The sequence below is a fragment of the Castor canadensis genome, chromosome 7 (assembly GCF_047511655.1).
Source record: "Castor canadensis chromosome 7, mCasCan1.hap1v2, whole genome shotgun sequence".
NCBI lineage: Eukaryota > Metazoa > Chordata > Mammalia > Rodentia > Castoridae > Castor > Castor canadensis.
Window position 1 is genome coordinate 114,942,731 of NC_133392.1, and position 19,854 is coordinate 114,962,584.

Sequence of the window (19,854 nt, forward strand, 5' to 3'; positions counted from 1 at the left end):
GGTGCCAGAATTAGAATCAAGAAGGCTGATTCAAATGCTAGCACAGTCATTTACTAAGTTGTCTAATCTTGAACTACATGGTTTAATCTTTTGAACCCTCAGTCTTACCAACTGTAAAACGGGGCTTGGAATTCCTCTGTGAGGCAGTGTGACAGTAATAAACCACTCAGAAGCCAAAAAAACTGGGTTCAAGTTTAGCTTCTCTGTTTACCAGCTGTGTGATCAAAGTCATGCTACTTAACCTCTTTGTACATAAAGTCTCCTTCTGTATACAAAGGAGATAATATCCTCTAATTTATAGGGTTTCTAAGAAGACTAAGTGAGCTGACATATGGAAAGTGATTAGAATTTAGAAAGTGCTGGCACATGGAAGTATTTCAAGGTCAGCCTTCATCACCATTCAGAGCTGAGGGAAAAATGCAATGAAATGATGCCTAAGTGGATCAGCATGGAATTCTTCCATTTTCCCTACTGCCATACAGTGCCAGTAACAGTGGAGCCAGGACTAGAAGTAAAGCCTCCATGCTGCTCATCCTCTGTTCCTCAATAGTGGCTGTAAGTGGTGAGATCTAAGCAGTGCTGGTCATAGTCTCTTGCATATATGTGTCCCTCTTTTTAGCAAGACCTCTTCAGTCATCTCAAACCCAAGCTACTGGTGATCTTCACAAGATTGTTTCACAGCCACATATTATACTTCTAGATTCACCATACTTCCTCCTTCCTGTCTTTCTGAGCTCTCATCCAGCTAGATTAAGTTGGTAGAATAGCTCCATTGCCTGTAGTGGGAAATATCAAGGTGGTTCCAGGAAGTATAGGGGCTCTAATTCCTGACTCTCCAACTGAGCCCATTATCAATGGACAGTGTAAAACAAGAATCAAAAAGTTTATAGGCAAAAGCCCATGATTTATTGTATAGGTATGCTACGAAATCCTAAACACAAGCACATGTATCTACAAAAGAAAAGTAATAGCACAAAGACCCTGCTATGTTGAATGATACATTGTGGGATAGTTCTAATTTTCTCACTGATGTTTTATTGCTATAGTCTAAGCCTTAATTTTTCTCATCTGTAAGATGGGATAATACCTACTTCACACAAGGAGAGGATGTGTGTAAAGTGTGGGGGTCATATGTGTGGTCATAATTATCAGTATTATTATACCCAGAGACCTCTCTATGCCCTTCAAGGTTCTGCACAATCTATCCCTGCACTATTTACCCACTCTTGTATTCCACAAGTCTCAGGGACTTGCTGTGCCTGTTCCTCTGAGAATTTATACTTCTGTTTCTGCATCTTTTCTGTGTCTTCTTTCCCCTTCTGTTCTGCCTAAATCTCAGCTCTCCTTTCTAAATTCATCCCACATTCAGGGCCCAGCTCAGATTGGACCAGGAAGTCTCCAATGGCCCTCCCTTCCCTGCCTACCACGCTCTCAATTTATACTCAGTTATAGTCTGAACTAAATAACTTGAAAATGCTTGCTATTTTCCTAGGAATTTGGTTTTCTCTCTCTAATTAGATTATAATCCTTTCTTGAGTAGCCACTGAAATTTTTTTCATGCTAGTTTATAGCATAAAACAAACATTCAAAAAGCTCCTAGCAATGCTCCCTCTGAGGGGCCTCAAATGGAAGTGTAATGATTTCTGGGAAATGAGAAGTCAGGAGTGGCTTCGTCATCTGTAAGTGAAGACACTGACACCAAACCCCATGGAGCTGTTTCATAGACAGAGATACTGGGTACAATACTGTTCAAAAGTCCTGAATGGAAAATCTAATCTGGCAGAGGAGAAATGACTAGGAACCTGGGAAGGGAGTCAGGAAGGTGAGGGAAACACATGGAACGCTAAGGAATGCTATTGGAACAGATGTCTCAAGCATGTCCTCTGGGCCAGGCACTGGTAACTTGGCACTCTGTGTGTATTACATACCATAGGATACTGGTGTAAAGCACATGTTCCAGAGTTAGCTTTTGAGTTCAAATCCTAGTCCAACCTGCTACCAGCTGTGGGGGCTCAACTAAATTACTTAAAATGTCTTTGGATTATTTTCTTTGTCTTTTAATAGGGATTACTTAAGGCAGGAGTTAGCAAACTTTTTTTCTACAAAGGGCCAGAGTGGGACACATGGTCTCTGTTACAACTATTCAACTCTAAAGTTGTAGCATGCCAACATCCATAGGGTGGGTGTGTGTGTGTGTGTGTGTGTGTGTGTGTGACTATGTCTCAATAAAACTTTATTTGAAAAACAAGGCAGTGGACAAGATTTGGTCTGTGAGGGGGATAGTTTGCTAACTTCTAATATAGATTTTACTTCATAGGGTCCACAGAGGATTAAAGAGTTAATATATTTCATGCTCTTAGAATAGTGCTTAGCACACAGTCATTATTCAACAAATGTTAGCTAGTAGTATTATAATGAACCCATGAAATAGGCATTAGTATACCCTTTGATAGAGGAAAAAACTAAGGCTCACAAGGAACTGAATTATTTCTCTAAGACCTGACATCTTCTGATAATGGCAGTCAGACTTAGAGCACAGTTCTGTTAGAGTTTAAAGCTTTAGCTTTTCCACTGTAATTTTATGAATTTAAAAATTAATATTAGAAGACAGAGTTCATTTTATTGACCAAAGGGGAACCAAGTATGTTGGGACTTGACTCAAACACTGACCACACATCATCCGATTAAATTGGCTAGGGCCCAAATGAGCATTGTCAGAAAGCACACAGCTTTGCTTCCTTGGGATCCTGATTGCAGCCAGTGGGGAACAGGTGTGCAATCCATGTTCCCCACCCGCTCAGGGTGCTCAGACACTCTCAACCTTCCCTGGCTCCTGCCTCGGTGTCCTATGACACCGATGGATCAGCTGCCTTTGGGGAGTCCTAATTAACTGCACAAATCAGGCAGGCTTCCCAAATCCCACATTAGTTCTGCTTTGGAATGCCAGAGCTTTTCTACCATGGAAAAATGCTTCATGCCCTGACTCTTAACAAACCCAGCAAGTTCAAATGCATTTCTGGGGGGATAAGAATCCCAAGCTGTTATGTGAGAAGGCAAAGAAAGAAAGGGCTATTCTTGAAAGGGGGAAACAAAGGGCATCCAGAAATGTCACCAAAATGCCCTGCAAACTCTCAGGCTTGCCCCAAGCTCTTCTTTGTCTGAGGCCTTGAGAGTGTGATTTATGTAACTCTTCCCTCTGGCAAGTGAGAGGGTTCTTAAATCTGAGAATGTGAAGTTGGTATCAGCTATTTCTTTCTATACACCAAATACATGAAATAAAAAGAAAAAAAAATTCACACTAAATGACATAGGCTTTGCATGTTTCAAAACTGCCTACCTATCTGATTTATTTTTCTTTCCTTCTCTCTTTCTCTTTCTCCTTCTCCCTTCCCTTCTCTTATCCCAAAATGTAGTCTAATAATGAATCAATTCTAGGAAAATTCTCCCTGGTTCTGTAGCTGAGAAGGCACTGGAATGGTTGGTTTATGCATGTGGATTTAACAGTAATCAGCTGTCTGTTTTATGTTTAATTCCACATGTGCTGGAGTAAAACTATTTAAGCCATAATCCCTAAAAGGCACCGCATGTCTGTCTGTTCCCAGATTCAGTGGACCATTGTGTTGATGTATTGTCCCTCATCAAAGGACACTGGCCGGGTCTTCAACTTGATGCTCCCACAGACAAATACCATGGGGGAAGCCACTGGGCTTGGAGCCACACAGATTCACCCATCACTAGGTCTTTGAATCCTCCAATCTAAGTGGATTCTACAGGCTCCATGCTGAAACACTCCTCAGGTTTCTAGCAGCAAGGACACAAGTCTTCAATTGTCCATCATGGGCTTCCTGCCTCAGGAGGGATGAAGGGATCTTTAGTTAAGGTAGCCATAGCATATTATCCCAGTAGATTCATCTTTGAGTCCTAAACACTTTTAAGAAGGAAAGGGGGAGTTATTATTAACTACATCAGGACATAAGTTGGTCTCTCTAGGACATATTGTTACCCTTTCATATAATTTTTGAGGGGTTGTGGATGGTTGGGAAATTTGGAGAAATATTTGTCATCAGGCCCTGCTCTCTCTAGGATGATAGGAAACTGGCAAAGTTTAGACATTGGATTTTGATTTTGATGACTTTATTCAATGTTGCTTCTTTTGATAGACTTCACCAGGACTTTTAAACTTCCAAAAAGCAAAGATGTACTAAAAAATACTGAAGCATGCAGCAATTGCTAATTGTACGTAGGGTGGAGCCTTTCTGATGGTGGTGACTGAGGAAGAGGCTCTGTCGCCACAAGCAGGAAGGACCATCTTCTTGGAAGGTATGGCCCAGGAGTCTCCATCTTTGGATCAATAAAATATCCAAACAATTTAGAGACATGCAAAGAATCATCAGCTTTTTATTTGTCATCTAGGGATTTTATGTGTGGGTTTTTTTTTTTCAGACAGTGTCTCACTATGTAGTTCAAGCAGGCTTGAACTCACGATCCTTCTGCCTCAACTACCCCAGTGCTGAGATTACAGGCATGCACCACAATATACAGCTTCATATTGGAACTTTAAACAGAATAACTACTCAACACTTACCCTCACCATTATTTTTTAGCAAACAAAAAGATTTTAGTGCATGTGTGTGCATACACACACACACACACACACACACACACACACACACACACGGTTAGCATGTCAGAATAAAGAAATATCATTTAAGTAGTCTATATTTAGTTTTGTTAAAACTCCATTTTACTGTCCTTATCTTTTCATTTCCTGTGGACTAGTGACACTCTGTTAGGGACCCACAGTGAGCATCAGCTGTATGGGTACACTTCCTCTGCTATTCAGAGTACCATACAAAGAGGGCCCAAGCTGGGGCTTAATTAAATCTTGCAATTCTTAATAATTTTGTTTTTAAGAATGATGGACAATGGAGCAGGTGCTGGGGTCTGCGGCTGCCTCTCCAGGTCCAGTCCCTGGATGTCTTTTCCCTGCCTTCTAGAGTCCCATTCCTCTGCTGCCCATGCACCCCCAGGTTGTTGACAGTTGCATGGGGGTGCATTTTGCTCTGGTTCTTCCTCCCTGTAGGGGAAGCACAGATGGATAGGTAGTGAGCCTCCTTTGACCATGAGTGAAGCAAAGAAGTGACTGGTGCCCCCTCCCATTGACACAGAGTGCTGAGTTGGTGACATGGAGGGATGGCCACATGTAGAAGTTGGAAGGCCTTGGAAGCTGTGAGTCAGCCAACAGGCCTGTGGGAAGAGGAAACTTCCCTGCTCCTGGCAGGACCATGGATTTTCATTTTCACCTGGTCCTGCAAATTATATAGTCAAATCTGACTATAGTGGCCTTCTGATGATATTTGAGAACTACCAGTCTAGCTGATATCCTTGCTCTAAATACCTCCTCCACTCCTCTCATTGGTAAATAGACCTTTTGCATGATGGCTGTGGTTCCCTGACTTCCTTGTGCAAGGCAAGTTTTCTGATAGGCTAAGCACTGTCCTGTGGGAGTCACTTCATTCTCAGTCCAGGCTGAGCAGCTAATTATCATCCTTTATTTATGGGTGGCACTTCTCAGTTTAGAAAGCACTCTTCCCATGTGTGCATATGTGCATGTGCAAACCTACATTAACTTCACGTACTAGTCTGGTGAACCTGAGAGAACTGATAATTTGGATTTTAAACAGACTTAGGCATAGATCCCAGCCCTCTTTCTTACTTGCTATGTGGCTCGGAGGAAGTGATTTACCCTTCTAGGCTTCTTTTTTTCTCAATTGCAAATGGAGACGAGTATCTACCACCTCGTGTAACCTCAATTAAAGAGTAAATTTGGCTATATTTGCAGATTCCAGCATAGATCAGGTTCTCTTTCTCTTCCACACTGCACCCTTGAGACTCTTGGGAAGGTGGTGTCTTAGTCAATGAAACTCATGCATTGGAAGTCAAGCCTGGCTTTCTTCTCATCTGTGATCCTTCCCATTATCCAAGAGGCAGCACTGCATAGTAAGGGAAAGCCTGGAATAGCAGGCAGCAGTAACCCTGGAAATCAGAGTCTGCTTCTCAAGAAACAAAAATTGAGTCCCCAGGAGTGGTTCATTTTGACAGGTGGAAAGAAACTGAAATGGGGGGAAGGGAAGGCAGATGCTCTTTCCCATTTTTCTATATTCTGGCCCTTACAGAGGTAGGCAGACTTCACAGTATAGCAAGGGTTCATATTTTAGACTATGAATCAGGAGGCCTGATTTTCAGCCTCAGGTTTTCTGTATAGAATCTTAGGAAGGTTGGCTTCCACTCTGGAACCAGACATCCCTGACTTTTAAATTATTAGAGTACTTGTCAAAGTCTCTTCTAGCTTTGATACTTTTTTTGAGTTAGAGAAAGCTATAAAAATATATTTAGCAAGCGCAGACATAAACATCAATGAGGAAGAGCCTCTGCAAAGTAGGGCTATAGGAATGCCTGCTGTTTAGGAAGTGAAGGACACTAATTCCTTAGCAAGACCATCTGCTGAGACTCCATGAGGACCAGGGCAGGCAGTCCCCTGATCTCCATTCATAGTAGGGGTGCCTCATTCAAATGGTTGCAGCCAGACGTCATACACAGGGCAGATCCAGCATTTTTCATGAGGAGTGCTCAACATTCCTCTCCAAACAGAAGGAACAAGTGGGCTGTTATAAGGAGAACTCTGTGGAGGACTATTTATGGCTGTGTTTTGGTTTACCCTCAGCCTAGTACACAGGGTACAGCTGAAAACACTATGTTGTCTTTCAGGGTAAAATTTCCAGATTTTGACTTGAAGCCTTGTCAGCTCCAGACCTATTTCCTGCTGCTGCCTCCTCTGTTCACTCAAAGAAACAGTTACCCACACCTTCCTCCCCCTCCAGTGTGGCCTCTGAGTCATTTCCAACAGAGGCAGGACAAATTGATAGCATGGGATTAGGTGCTTTGAGTCAGGCAGACTCTGGGTCAAGTCCTAGTTCCTTCACTTTTACTTTTGAGACCTTGGGCAAGTCACTTAACCTCTCCGATCCTCAGTTTCACTGGGTAAAGCTGGAAATTTAGTATCTATTCCACAAGACTGTTTTAAGAATTAAATGAAACACATCTCTATAGATAAATCCTAACGGACATCTTTAATTGTTTTATCTCTCTACCCAAACCATTTTGGCCTGATCCACAGAGACTAGCCTTTGGTCTCAGATTCCCTTCTTTAGTTTTCATTATATTTCTTATCTTGTGTTCCAGAACCACCAGAGTAGACTGAGGCCGAGTTCTGTTTCCAGAACCTCTGACTCTGGTGGTAAGCACTGTTATCATTCCAATTGTACACATAATAAAACAGGGTTGGAAAGCTTAGGTTCAAGGTCTCAAGTCTAATAGTGTCAGCTGAATGCTAACCCACTTCGACTTTCTGTCTCCAGAGTTTTCTTTTAACCACCAGCCTCTTTGCTTTTGAGGATTGAGTACTTCCTACAGGTCCATTCCTGTCCCTTTTAAGAATCATCACCAGAGTACCCACAACTACTGAACACCTATAATCATTACATACATAGTTCCATTTGACTTTCTCAGAATTGCCACAAAGTAGGTTATTTTCACACTCATTTTATAAAGAAGAGAGCTGAGTTTGGAATAAATGTATTATCCAAAGTCAACTGGCTGTGAAGAAGGAGCCAGGATTCAGACACCACATGTTACTTCTTGGTAACTCCTATAATACTGTGTATGTGTCAAGCACTTTACAAAGGTAGAACTCTGTAAAACTCTTAGGAAGGTACGGTAATACTAACATTCTCATTTTCAAACAAAGAAACAGAGGCAGATAGGAACTATAGAACTTGCTGCAGGCTTCACAAGTAAAGAGTGGCAGAGCTGGTATTGAAACCAGACAGTAATGGCCTGAGAGTCAGGCTCTTAGACTCTAGTACTATGTTGCTTTGAGAAGGGAACAATGCCGGATGAGGTGAGAAGAGGGGATTATTTCAAAGGCAGAGTGACTATTCCTACATGGGCAGCAGCTCATGAGTCCAGGAACTATGAAATCTCTGGAAGAAGGAACTCCCCACCCACATGAATGAGAACAGTTCCACAAAGCTCTGATTCCTCCCCTCCAAAAGGGATAGGCCACCCTGGAGAGTTTTCCAGCATTGAGCAATGGTGTAGGTGTTTTGTTTCCTTTAGGCCCACTGAGATGTATCATTAGGAAATTGCCTCAGACTCTTTAAGAAGCTGTGCCTTCAATATTTGGCTACGAAATCCTCAGAAGTGATAGAAACCAACAGTTCTCAGTGACCAGTAGCATTTAAAAGTTCAGGCTGTGGAAAGATGGTCAACCAAGAAAGCAAAATCTAACGTGTCAAGTTGCTCCCATATGCTGAAACACTGGAGATGGTAAACCTCACAACAACCCATTGAAGTTGTGATCAATCCCATTTTACAGAGAAATAAAGTAAGGTACAGAATGGTAATGTTCCAAAGTGAAGTGGTGAGTAGAGGAGCCTGGATATGATTCAAAGACTATATGACTACAGGTTGCATGTACTTATTTGGGTCCCTACTACCCCTCATTTGCCTCTGACTGACCCACACAGATTTTTAGAATTTCCTCATAACTAATGATGAAATTGCACAAACCCAGAGACCAATCTGTCAGCTGTTGTACGGGTCTAAACTTTACCCCTTAGATAAAAATTTGCCTCCATGGTCCTCTGTTTATTCCTGGGCTCATAATGGTCTAAAACATCATCCTGAAAAGCACTACTTCAGGAGCAGAAATAGTTTACAGGACAGTTTTCTAACAAATCTTGACATTATATGAAGAAAGAGATCCACAGATGTGAGTATATGAAAATTTAAACTATTGTTCAAGAGAACAGAAGGACATAGATGACAAATTATAAGAAAGTTTTTCAATATATATGAAAAAGGATTCCTCAAAATCAATGTGAAAGAGGCAAAGAATCTATAGGAAATATGAAATGAACAGGCCATTAAGAGAAATTTAAGTGGGTCATTGATTTAAAAAAAATATTCATTCTTACTAGAAACTAGGGAAAAACAAAGAAAAAGAACAATGAGCATTTTCTGTCCAATTAGTTGGCAAAAATGATAAACAATTGACAGTATCCTATGTTGGCAAAGGTATAGGGGCACCACTGGCTGGAATACAAATTGAGATGGCCTATTTGAAGGATATTTGTCTATGACGAACAAAATTTTAAATGCACAAATCCTTCCAGTAGAAATCCCACTTTCTTGTTTCTCTCCCAGAGAAACCTTCATACTTGTATGAAAGGAACCATACCACCATGATCCTTGTATCACTGTTTGTAATAGCTAAACAACAGAAATTATCTAAATATCTACCAACAGGACATTTGCTAAATCATTTTATATATAGGTAGACTCTAGGATTGCTGTTAGTATGTATTAGAAATGGAGTAGCTCTACAAGTATTAGCATATCCAAAATATCTTATAAATGCAAAAAAAGTGGAACAATCTCTACTATATGATCTTGGATGCCTGTGTGCATGTATGTGAATATAATGGAAAAGTTAGAAAGACATGTGAAATGTTTTATAGTGATTACCTCTGGGATCATGAGAGGTTCATGACTTTTACTTTTTATGCTGTATTTTTATATTAGTCACATTTTCACAATGAAAGTGTATTCCTGGCATTTTCAATTATCTAAAGAAAAGCAAGATGATCAAAGAGCTACTTGCCTGCTCTGGGTTACTATTGCTCTGGCCCAGACTGGGGATTCTTCCTCTTGCCTCTGCCAGTGAGAGTGCTCAGCAGCTCCTCTGGTACCACCTTTCCCATGTTCTCCTCATTTGCAGGGGTACTCAATATTGGAACACATTCTTGTGTTGTGCATGTTCTTATTCAGAAGAACTACTGCTCAGGCTGGTTCATGGCCTGAGAACTTTCGAATCATGGACTAAAGTGATTCTTGTCATCTTGATAAAACATGTACACAATCACACTCCAATACAACTACAACAAAAATAACAAATTGTCAGGGCCTGTAAGCACAAGCCTTGATTTAAACCATGGGGTCCAGTGGGCACATATTGGATGTGAAGTGCCTTAAATAATGGCTCTGCTAGCCTAAAACATATCAGATGTTCCTTTAGCCTTAGCTTGCCCAAGACATAAACTATGTGTTCAGGGGAAAGCAAAGTCAAATGACTCATGACAGAGTTTGTTTTTAGAATGAATTATTTTTTCTGGCTCCTTGCTTTTACAGACGGATCCTTTTCAGATGGCTAGAGCAAGGACTGCTGGGAGCTGGGCTCACTTGCCTGGCCTTCCCCCCCTTCTGAGAGCTGTTATGTAGATGGCCTGGAAGAGAGTTTCTTTCCCATTATGATAACTTCATCATGCATGCTCCCTTTTCCTTCCAAAACTGTACAATGGCAGCCTTGTGGAAGCCTGGTAACATAGTGGAAAGAGCACTAGATTTGGAATTCATAAGACTGGGGTTCTAGTTCTAACTCTGCCATTTACTAGTTTTGTGATGCTGGGAATGTCATGTGACTTCTCAGGGCTGCAGTCTCCTTCAGTATGAAGTGGGAAGAAAAGCATTGCATTGGATTGTGCTGGGGATTCACAGAGGTGACATAAGCCAAGTGAATATTACACAGCCAGCACCCTGTAAATGGTTGGCCAAGTTCCTCAGGACAGGGATAGTGGCCTAATTACTTCAGCACCCCACTACCTGCTTTAGACTGGGCAGGAAATAGAAGAAAGGCAGCCACAAGGGCAGCAATGTCACAAATGACTAACTTTCTTTGCCTTTGTCAAGTGCCAGTCACTGTTCTAACTGCTTTCCATGGATTGTCACATTGATTCTTTCAGATCTGTGGTAGAATCAAAAGTTAATTACATGTCACAGTTGAAGGAATGGAGATACAGAGAGGTTAAGAAACCTGGCCAAGGTCACACAGGTGATTAGTGGAGGAGCTGGCACCTGTAATGCCTGTAACACAGTTGTAGCGCTAGAAGGGTCAAGGGAAAATGGGCAGAATAGGATAGAAGTAAAGGTTACATCAAGAATGGGTGGCTTCTCAGATCACCTCAAGACTGACTCAAGGGGAAGGAGGAGGTCATAGGAGTGTGGCCGCACATAGTTCTGAAGGAACACAGGTGTTAGACAGGCAGAACCCTTCCAAGAGCATAGCAGATCAGTATACCTTCTTAAAGTGCTCTGGAGTGAGGACCACAGGCTAGGGCTACCATCCAGGGAGGAAGAGAATTCCAGAGTTGGCAGGGACCTAGACTGCCTGGCACAGCTCTACTGTACAGGCTGGAGAACTGCTACTTGATCAATGTCACACTATAAGTTACTGGTAGAGCAAAGACTAGAACCCAAGTCCCACCTTTCCCAGCCAGCTTTCTGCCTCTGTCATCTAGACAACACTATGGCCTTTCCCTCTCCTGGTCTCTCTCTCTTCCATGTACCACCTTGATACTGTGACTTATTTTCATTCACTTGTTTACCCTGTAGTTCATATCCAAGCAATGTTGAGGAAAAATGGAAACACTGGCCATTGCAATTTGGGTATGTCTAATTCCATTGGGAGAGTCATCCCTAGAATAAGATGAACACTTGGCCTGCTCTCCCAATATGCTACTGCATGATCTATTTGGCAAGGAACTCTGTGGGAGTTTACAGGGAAAAGGTTTGGAAGTGATTTCTCAGGGCAAATTAATGTATATCTCCATCTCATGAGCTGTTTCTGCACATGAGAAAAATCATGTGTGGAGAAAAACCATTCATTCATTTACATTTTTATCTGATCCATAAGTAAGGTCATTTGAATTCCCAAGATTTACTATTCTGCACCCGCCTGCCTTCCACTTCAGCCCCCCAACACATGTGCACACAGGTGTATGCAGGCACATGCACACACTCACCTTTGCTTATTTATACTTTATTTATAGTTATTTATACTTCCAAGACCTCAGTCAACTATCATTTTCTTTGCAATATTTTTTTCTTAGTCTTCAAGGCTGGAAACACAGCACACTATTATAGTTACATATTTTATGGCACTTCTCTGTGATAGTAGAAGAATCATTAGAATAACGATCAAGTTCTTCCTGTATAAGATTAAGTCTGTGAACAGAGAGATGGGCCTAGCATAGATAGCACTGGAGACATCTGTTGAATAAATGAATGCAAGAAAGCAAAAGCTCTGTCCCCAGTCAGCTTCCAGTGTAGTGGATAGGCAGACACACAAAGCAGAGTCACCATACCTATGAGAAGAATGATCTCCAAGGTCTGTCTGTGCTCTGAGGAACTGAAAATGTGTAACTCAGCTGGGACTTCACTCTGCCTTTTGCTTGTCTTATTCTGTCTTTAGAGATGTTTTTGTTGAAGACACACAGGGTGTAACCTTTGTCAGGACAATTCTCTCTTCTGTACTCTTCCCCAGTGCTTCCCATTGGATGATATTGTAGGAGGTTGGCATTCAAAACCGTGTATTTACCTTTAGTGAAATTAGGGCCTGAGACAGAAGAAAACAGAGTGCTGGGGAGTTGAAAAGGGAGAAAACATCTGTATCACAGAATTCCCCTTACTCAGCACACTCCAGACTCCCTAGTCTTTTTTGCATTTCCCCAGACATGTTTAATTCACTCACACCTGCCAGGAACTTTGCACTTGCCATCTTCCCTGCCATTTTTGGAAGCATCCTTCCTCTTAAGGATCTCTTTTACTGCTCACATGACCAGTTCTTCATATCCAGTCTTCTACTCCATCTTTGTTCTTTTACATTGCTTTTCTTTCTTTCCCAACAGTTCTTTCTACTTGATATCCACAGTATTTGCTAGTATTGCTTGTTTCTTGGTCTCTTTCCAACTTTAATATAAGCCCCACGAAGGCAGGTACTGCTACATCAATAGATGTAGTTAAAGAAATTCAGAGAGATGGGGACAGGTATTAGAAGTAAAGTAGATGACTCCCAAACAGTTCAAGAAAGAACTAATAATATTAATTCTTATATTGCACTGTATCAATGGTAATCTCATATAATGAGATTTGCTTTGTATGCTTAGCATACAAAGTATCAGCAAAAGTTGCCTATGATCATTGTCATCATCTGGACACAGATACAACAGATATGTAATACCTGTCTATGAGAATTATATACATTACTGTATACTATATTTACTTATTATGGATGAAGCTTAGAATTTCTATGATATACAAAGTTAAACATGTAGCCCCTATTCCGGATTTTATGCAGTATGAAAAGTTTTTATGAAAACTGTTTATCAGTGTTTACATAATCAGAGGGCTTCAATGTGTTTGTAATAGACATTTATGACTTTTCAAATCAAGCATTTAAAAATTTTAAGACATGTAAACAGGGAAAACTATGTAAGAACTAAGAAACTAGAAGAAATGGTGACACATCAGTGAGCAATCAAAGTGTGAAATAAAATTCTATAAGGATAATTATGGACAGAGAACATTGAATAAAGAAAAGAGAAGAATGGCTGATGTGAGAAGCAAGAAATGACTATAAGACAGCAAGTCAAGCATCATATGCAATTTTCTCCAGTTTCTATGGGAAATGCCTATAAAAGGCAAGAACAGCAAGCAAGCTGTTACAAATAAAAGTGACAATTAAACAAAGCAGGCAAATACAATGACATTTTATTAATAATTCTAAATATCTGCTAGTGTAATATGTGTGATCTACATCTGGCTGGTTCTTTATGGCAGGATTTACCTCCATTCTTGGTCTCTTGGTCTCCAGATCAGAAGCCAGCTACCCAGAACCAGCACTCTATCTTACCAGGCTCCATTTGCCCTCTCTCTTTCCTTCAGCCCAATCACACACACTGTGTCATTCCTTCAGGCCAAAGGGATTGCTTTTGAAAAAGAGAGCATTTTAGTATCCCATGCAATATCCCCAAAGAGCCCCTAGGTGTCACTATTGAAAAACCAAAGGAAGCTTCAATGTCAGAAAGAAAAAAAAAAAAAGTAACATTTAGTACAAAACATTAAGAGCAATAACAGTGCAAAATGCAGACATTATTTATTACAGAAGCTACAAACAATTTAGCATCTCTAAGATAATTATTAATTTCCTTTCTAATTCAAGGGCTCAACAAGAAAAAGAGACATCTCATTTTTCAGCTAGAAAAATATCTCTGTATTGTTCTTTCTCTCTAAAACTTTTACATTTAGGGGTTCAGATGCAACTCACACAATGCTCAAAGTTTGTAGTATAAATTGTTTTATAATTGAGATTGGATTCACAACACAAAAGAACTAGCTTTCAGAGTAAAAATATAAGTCAGTTGAGGATTGGTGAGGAGGAAAAATGTAGCTAATGTTAGTTTGATATTCAACTCAAAGCCATAATCGTATTATTAAATGTATTTAAACATGTTTTTCATTTAGATTTGGCAGCTTGATTAATGGGAATGTATTAAATAATACCTGGCTGCTAAGAGTATATTTAGGAATCAGTGCCACATAAAACATACAACATGCACAATCCAGCTTCATTATTATTTAAGGCTTCTCTGTTCTCTTGGCTGTGGGCACATACATATTAAAAATTAAGTACACACGCTCAATGTATGCTTAGTCCTTTTAAAAGGCTTTCTCTTTAAACAGAAACATGCAATGGAAAATGAACTCAACTCTGGCGAAAGGTAATGGATTCATCCCTTTGGGGAAAGCTGTCTTGTTTATCAAAAGAAAGGAGGGGGGAGTATCAGAAGCAGGGAAAAACGATTCTCAAGTGATCAGCAAAGAGATGCCCAATTCAGAGAGGAGATGAAATTTGTTTCTATACCCGGCTTTCTTCCTTGCCATAGCTAAAAAATAAATGAATTCAGGTGCCTCTACCATGAGGCCATGAGGGAAGTGGAGGGGCAGGGAGTATCTTAAGATATGGGGGAATATATTAATGGCCAAAGGCAAGCAGATGCTAACTACAGTTTCTGGGTAGAATGCTAGGCCTGAATCAAAGATAGGAATTGTAGGAGATAGTTCCGAATAGTCTGGGAGTTTGATGATGATGATGATGATAAGAGACAGTGATACAGTATAATTCTACTCAGTGTTTTTGATGAAAAATAATGTATCTGATCATGTAGAACCTAGTCAATAAACTAGCATTCTCTCATTTCCAAGGTCATGAGGTTGGCTAATAATCTCAGGCTGGAACAAGACTCAGAGTGGCCTAAATGTCATATAACAACACTTTATGTTCCTAAACAACTCAGGGAAATAGGTATTATTAATTTTTAATTTAAAAAACTAGGTTTAAATTCAGAAAAATACAGAAAACACCACACCACTTAGAAGAAAAAGACAGCTTTTTAAATATAGGTATTGTTCTGTCCATTTACTCACAACAGAATTGAGTCTCAGAGAGGTTAACCACACTGCTCAAGATCATACAGTTAGTAAGTTATGGAGGTAGGACTGCAATACAAGACTGTATTACTCAAAAACCTACCTTTTAAACCTCCAACTCCTATGCTTCTCTATGGCTACTGAAGACTTGGGACAGAAGCTACAAGGAAAATTGGGGAGGGGCAGAGGAAGGATGCATAGCATTAAATACCATTTACCTCCCATGTCATCTATTTGTAGACTAGAAGAATCTGAGCTCTCAGATACTAAGTCCCATTGCTACTGTAATCTACAGCTGGGCTATCTTGTTCTCTCACTGGAATGAACAACTAAAACATTAGCTCACCAATATCTTCACAGTGATGATGGTTATAATGAGAGAACACAGAATACAATCAGGAAGGGAGGAATTCAGGCACGTGCTATTACATGGATGGACCTTGAGCACACTGTTACACTATGTGAAATAAAATAGTCAGAAAAAGGCAAACACTGGATGATTCCACTTATATGAGGTAACTAAAGCAGTTAAGTCCATAGACAGAAAGTAAGATGGTGGCTACCAGGGACTATAGTGATGGTTAACAATGCAAATGAACTCAATACCTCCAAACGAAACACTTAAAAATAGTTAAGTCTGTAAATTTGATATTGTGTGTACTTTACTAAAATGAAAACAAATAAAAGGATATAACCAGGAATACCTCCTCCTATGTTCATTTACTTTTTTTTTTTTTTTTGGCAGCACTGGGTTTTGTACTCAGAGCGTTATGCTTGCTAGGCAGATGCTCTTACTCTGCCAGCCCAAATTCCTTCCCCCACCACAATGGTCATTTACAATGTTCTCTTTTCTGACACAGTATGAAACATCATCTTCAAAATAGGTTTTGAGGTATAAGTCCTTTTGTGGTATTTCCTTGCTACTTCTCTAGAAGTCTAGAGGAAACAGGTGGGTATTTTTAATTGCATATTTTACATCTGCATGTTTTATATAAATTTGTATCCTGGTTTGATAAGCAATGAACTCATGAAAACAATTCCCTTCTCTGGGTCTCAACTTTCTTATCTGTAAAAGGAGGGCTTGAGTGGGATGTTCTCCTAGACTGTTCCAGTTCTGAGACTGATTCCCATTTTTTCAAATTCTAATACTATCTATTCTCTTGTGTATGTTTATATTGACCCTTTTCAGAATACTTTTTGAGCCCTTAGTCACTTCTAAATGTTGTAGATATTGTACTTTTCCTGTGGGGTGGATGGAGGGAGGAGGATGTAGTGTGAGGTAGGCAGAGAGGAAGCAAACAAGTGAAGGATATGCTGGAAGGACTCAGATGGGAGTCTGATGTCATGAGGTTTAGTCCTAGGTTCTGCCACCTGGATGTCACGTGAATCAAGAAGGAAGGAAACATTTACTAGGGTCTTCTATGCATGGGTACTTTCACACTTATTACTTATTATTTTACAAGCTTTGGTAATTCATGCACCATTTTTACAATTGTTTTCATATCTAGGTACTACCAATAGTACTTATAGGTAATGAAATGCTTTTCTAAATTATAAACTTTTTTTCTTGATTTGAATAAAAAATGCCCATGAAAATTTGTTATTGTTTCTCCCCCATCATATGGTGCCAAATACAGACTTGCTGCTCTTTCAATTTGTTAAATAGGCATATGAATTGATGGGAGGATTATTGGGAGTTTCCAAACTCATTTTATGAAACTACTCTTAATGCTTGATGGTCTTAACCATGGGTTTATGGCAGCATTTACCAACACTTGCTTCTTAGTAAGGATTAGCAAGATTCTAATTCTTTGGTCAAATAAACTTGGGAAACACTATATTCTGTTTGCTTGTCCACACAGGAGAGTCACAAAGCATATTTCCATATCAAAGTCTTAACAAAAGATACCTGGGTAACTTGAACATAGCATTGTCAAACATTCTTTTCAGGAGTATCTTTTAATATATCAAATTAAAAGATAAGAAATTCTGGGGTGTAAAGAACTTAGTTTCTAGGCAAATTTTTCTCCTGATAAGAATTGGGACCATGAATTGGGACAATTCTTTGTACTGGTTCTCTTTTTCCACCTAAACCACCCAGCTAAGGATCAGGGAGGCATACATACTGGTCTTCACAAAAAGACAGCATAGACAATGGAACCTTTTGAGGCAGCTGATAGACATGTGAATGAGCTAACCAGTCTAGAAACTGACCAAAAGTATTTTGATGATGTCGGTAAGCATCCTCATTTGTACCCCATGGAGCTTTCATGGTTTTACGTATATAGATCATTTTGATTGCTCCTCCCCCTTTTTCCTCCATCACCACCACCACCTGTAATATGATTGGCAGCCTGCCTGTGCAGACACATTGCCAATGTTCATCCTGGGTCATTTTATTTAATCCCCACATTACAAGGGAAGTGCTGGTGTCACTTCCAGTGTACACAGGGTAAACTGAAGTACAGAGAGGTCAAGTAAGACCCAAGTTTTATAAAATGGGTAAAGGACTCATTTGTAATAAGAATGTTACTTATTAGGAAGCTGAGGCTCTGTGCATTTAAATACCTTGCTCAGATGAAGCAGAGCAATCAGAAAACAGCCTTATCTATCTGATTCCAACGCCAGCTCTCTCATCAGACTGTCTCTTGTTAATAAAATTTTATAATTTGTGAGTTGTTTACTCTGTAGTTTACTAAGTACTTCCACAGCTTTCATTCTATTAAAACCTCTTGACAATGCTTACACAAATATCATGTATCCATTTTACAGATTATGAACATGACTCCGAGAAACTCACTATAGTAATACTGATAAAAATAATGATAAGTAACTTCCACTTTTGATGAGCGGACTTGCTCAAGGCAATAGAGCTTAGAAAAGGCAGATTTGGGTTTGGATTTAAGTCTTGTGATGCCAAGCTCAGGGTTTGTTATACCCTCAAAGATGGGTCTCTCCAACATGACCAACATTATGAGCACAGCTGTGGCAGAGCAGAGAGGTTTACAGCATCGCCTTGGCATTCTACTGGTGTGGCTTTTATAGTGACTCAACATCTGCTATTAATTAATTTCCTGTTGCCGTGGTGATGGTTTATTATTGGTGGGCTGATAAGATGGCCAATCAAAAATTATTACCTTCCTCCTTTTCTACTCTCCAGCAAAGGTTTTTTTTCCTCTTTTTTTTTTTTTTTTTTGTTCTCTTACCTAATCTTACAGTGGACCTTCTCCATATAATATGATGTGTGTTTCTTAAACTGGGATCCTTGTTGGACCCCTGATGATCATTTTGGGAGTCCTGAGACTTTCTTTTTCTTCTGCTTAGAACAGACTAACTTTGGTTCAAATTTCGTCTATCACACTTAGTAACTCTTTGATCACAATTATGTTCCCTGGGTGTGGAATAACATAAGATGGCTTAACTGGCAGGATTATTTTGAGAATTTGATATAATCAACATGAAGATGATAGCATAGAATTCAGATTGTACTAAGTATGCAAGAAATGATAGCAGTTATAATTAAAATAATAGCAATGTTTATTAATTACAGAAATGAGATGAGACAGAGATTTGGAGTAAGGAGTTGAGGTCTTTTACTTTCATTCATCTATCAATCATTCTAATTAGTTCTACTGAACCTGTTCTTTAAAGCACTTAACCCAAGGTATAGTATATATTTAAAATTGTTGTTTCCATTGTCTCTTTGTAGACCTGATAATGATTGGGACCATGTATTGCTTTGCTTATCATTGTACCTAGGGGTGATTTACTGAATGAATGAATGAATGAATGAATGAAAGATTAGCCAAGCAGCTTCTCCATGTCAGGCTGTGTTAGACCCTGGAGATACAGACAGAACTTAAGATTCTTATGTGTAAGGCAATGACATAAGGGGTCTGTGAAAAGGACAAAAATAAAAGCAACATGGTATTCATACCTAACTTCAAAAGAGTTTTCTGTAAATCCAAAGAGAAAAATGGAATGAAACTTTCAGTAATCTTTCAGCTTACAGGGTAGATGTGGGCAGTAGTATGGACATTTCAATGCTCTAAGAGCCAAGAAAGATTCAAACTAGTGGTGCTAAGCTTCTGAAGCAACTGTGAATTCTTTTGTAACATACAATTTAAGGAAAAAGAAAAAGAAAAAACAAAAGAAAGGAAGGAAGACATGAAAAAAGAGGCCTGTCTGAAGGCCAGTTCCTTGACTCCTCCCAGAACAGTCTGATCTCCTCTGCTAGTGAAGCAAGAGGTCAGATCCCCAGACAGAAAATCCATCTCCAGGGGTTGCTGGATAGAATTTCTAATTCGCCAGGGCCACGCACACTTCTTGTTTTCTGCAAGGAGGATGAGGCCCAGAGGCTTTAGTTTTCCTAGCTCACTATACATGATCGGGCCCAGCTGTCTCCTCTCCTTACCAGGGACCCAGTGTGTCACAGTCACATAGGCACAGACATCCTATGGTAAGAGC

At 39.8% G+C, this 19,854-nt stretch overlaps 1 protein-coding gene across 7 annotated transcripts in view; it reads right to left on the reverse strand.

Annotated features, from left to right (window-relative positions):
* The window catches only part of Fggy (FGGY carbohydrate kinase domain containing), a 397,186-nt gene that overhangs the window by 42,060 nt on the left and 335,272 nt on the right, over positions 1–19,854 (reverse strand). Inside the window, exon 16 of one of the 7 annotated variants that reach the window (XM_074079971.1) lies at positions 9,488–12,514. The exons of the other annotated variants lie outside the window; for them this stretch is intronic. Coding sequence (XP_073936072.1) covers positions 12,479–12,514 — 36 coding nt within the window. The 3' untranslated portion in view covers positions 9,488–12,478. Of the gene's footprint in view, positions 1–9,487; positions 12,515–19,854 lie in introns of those variants that run through there. 7 annotated transcript variants of the gene reach the window in all.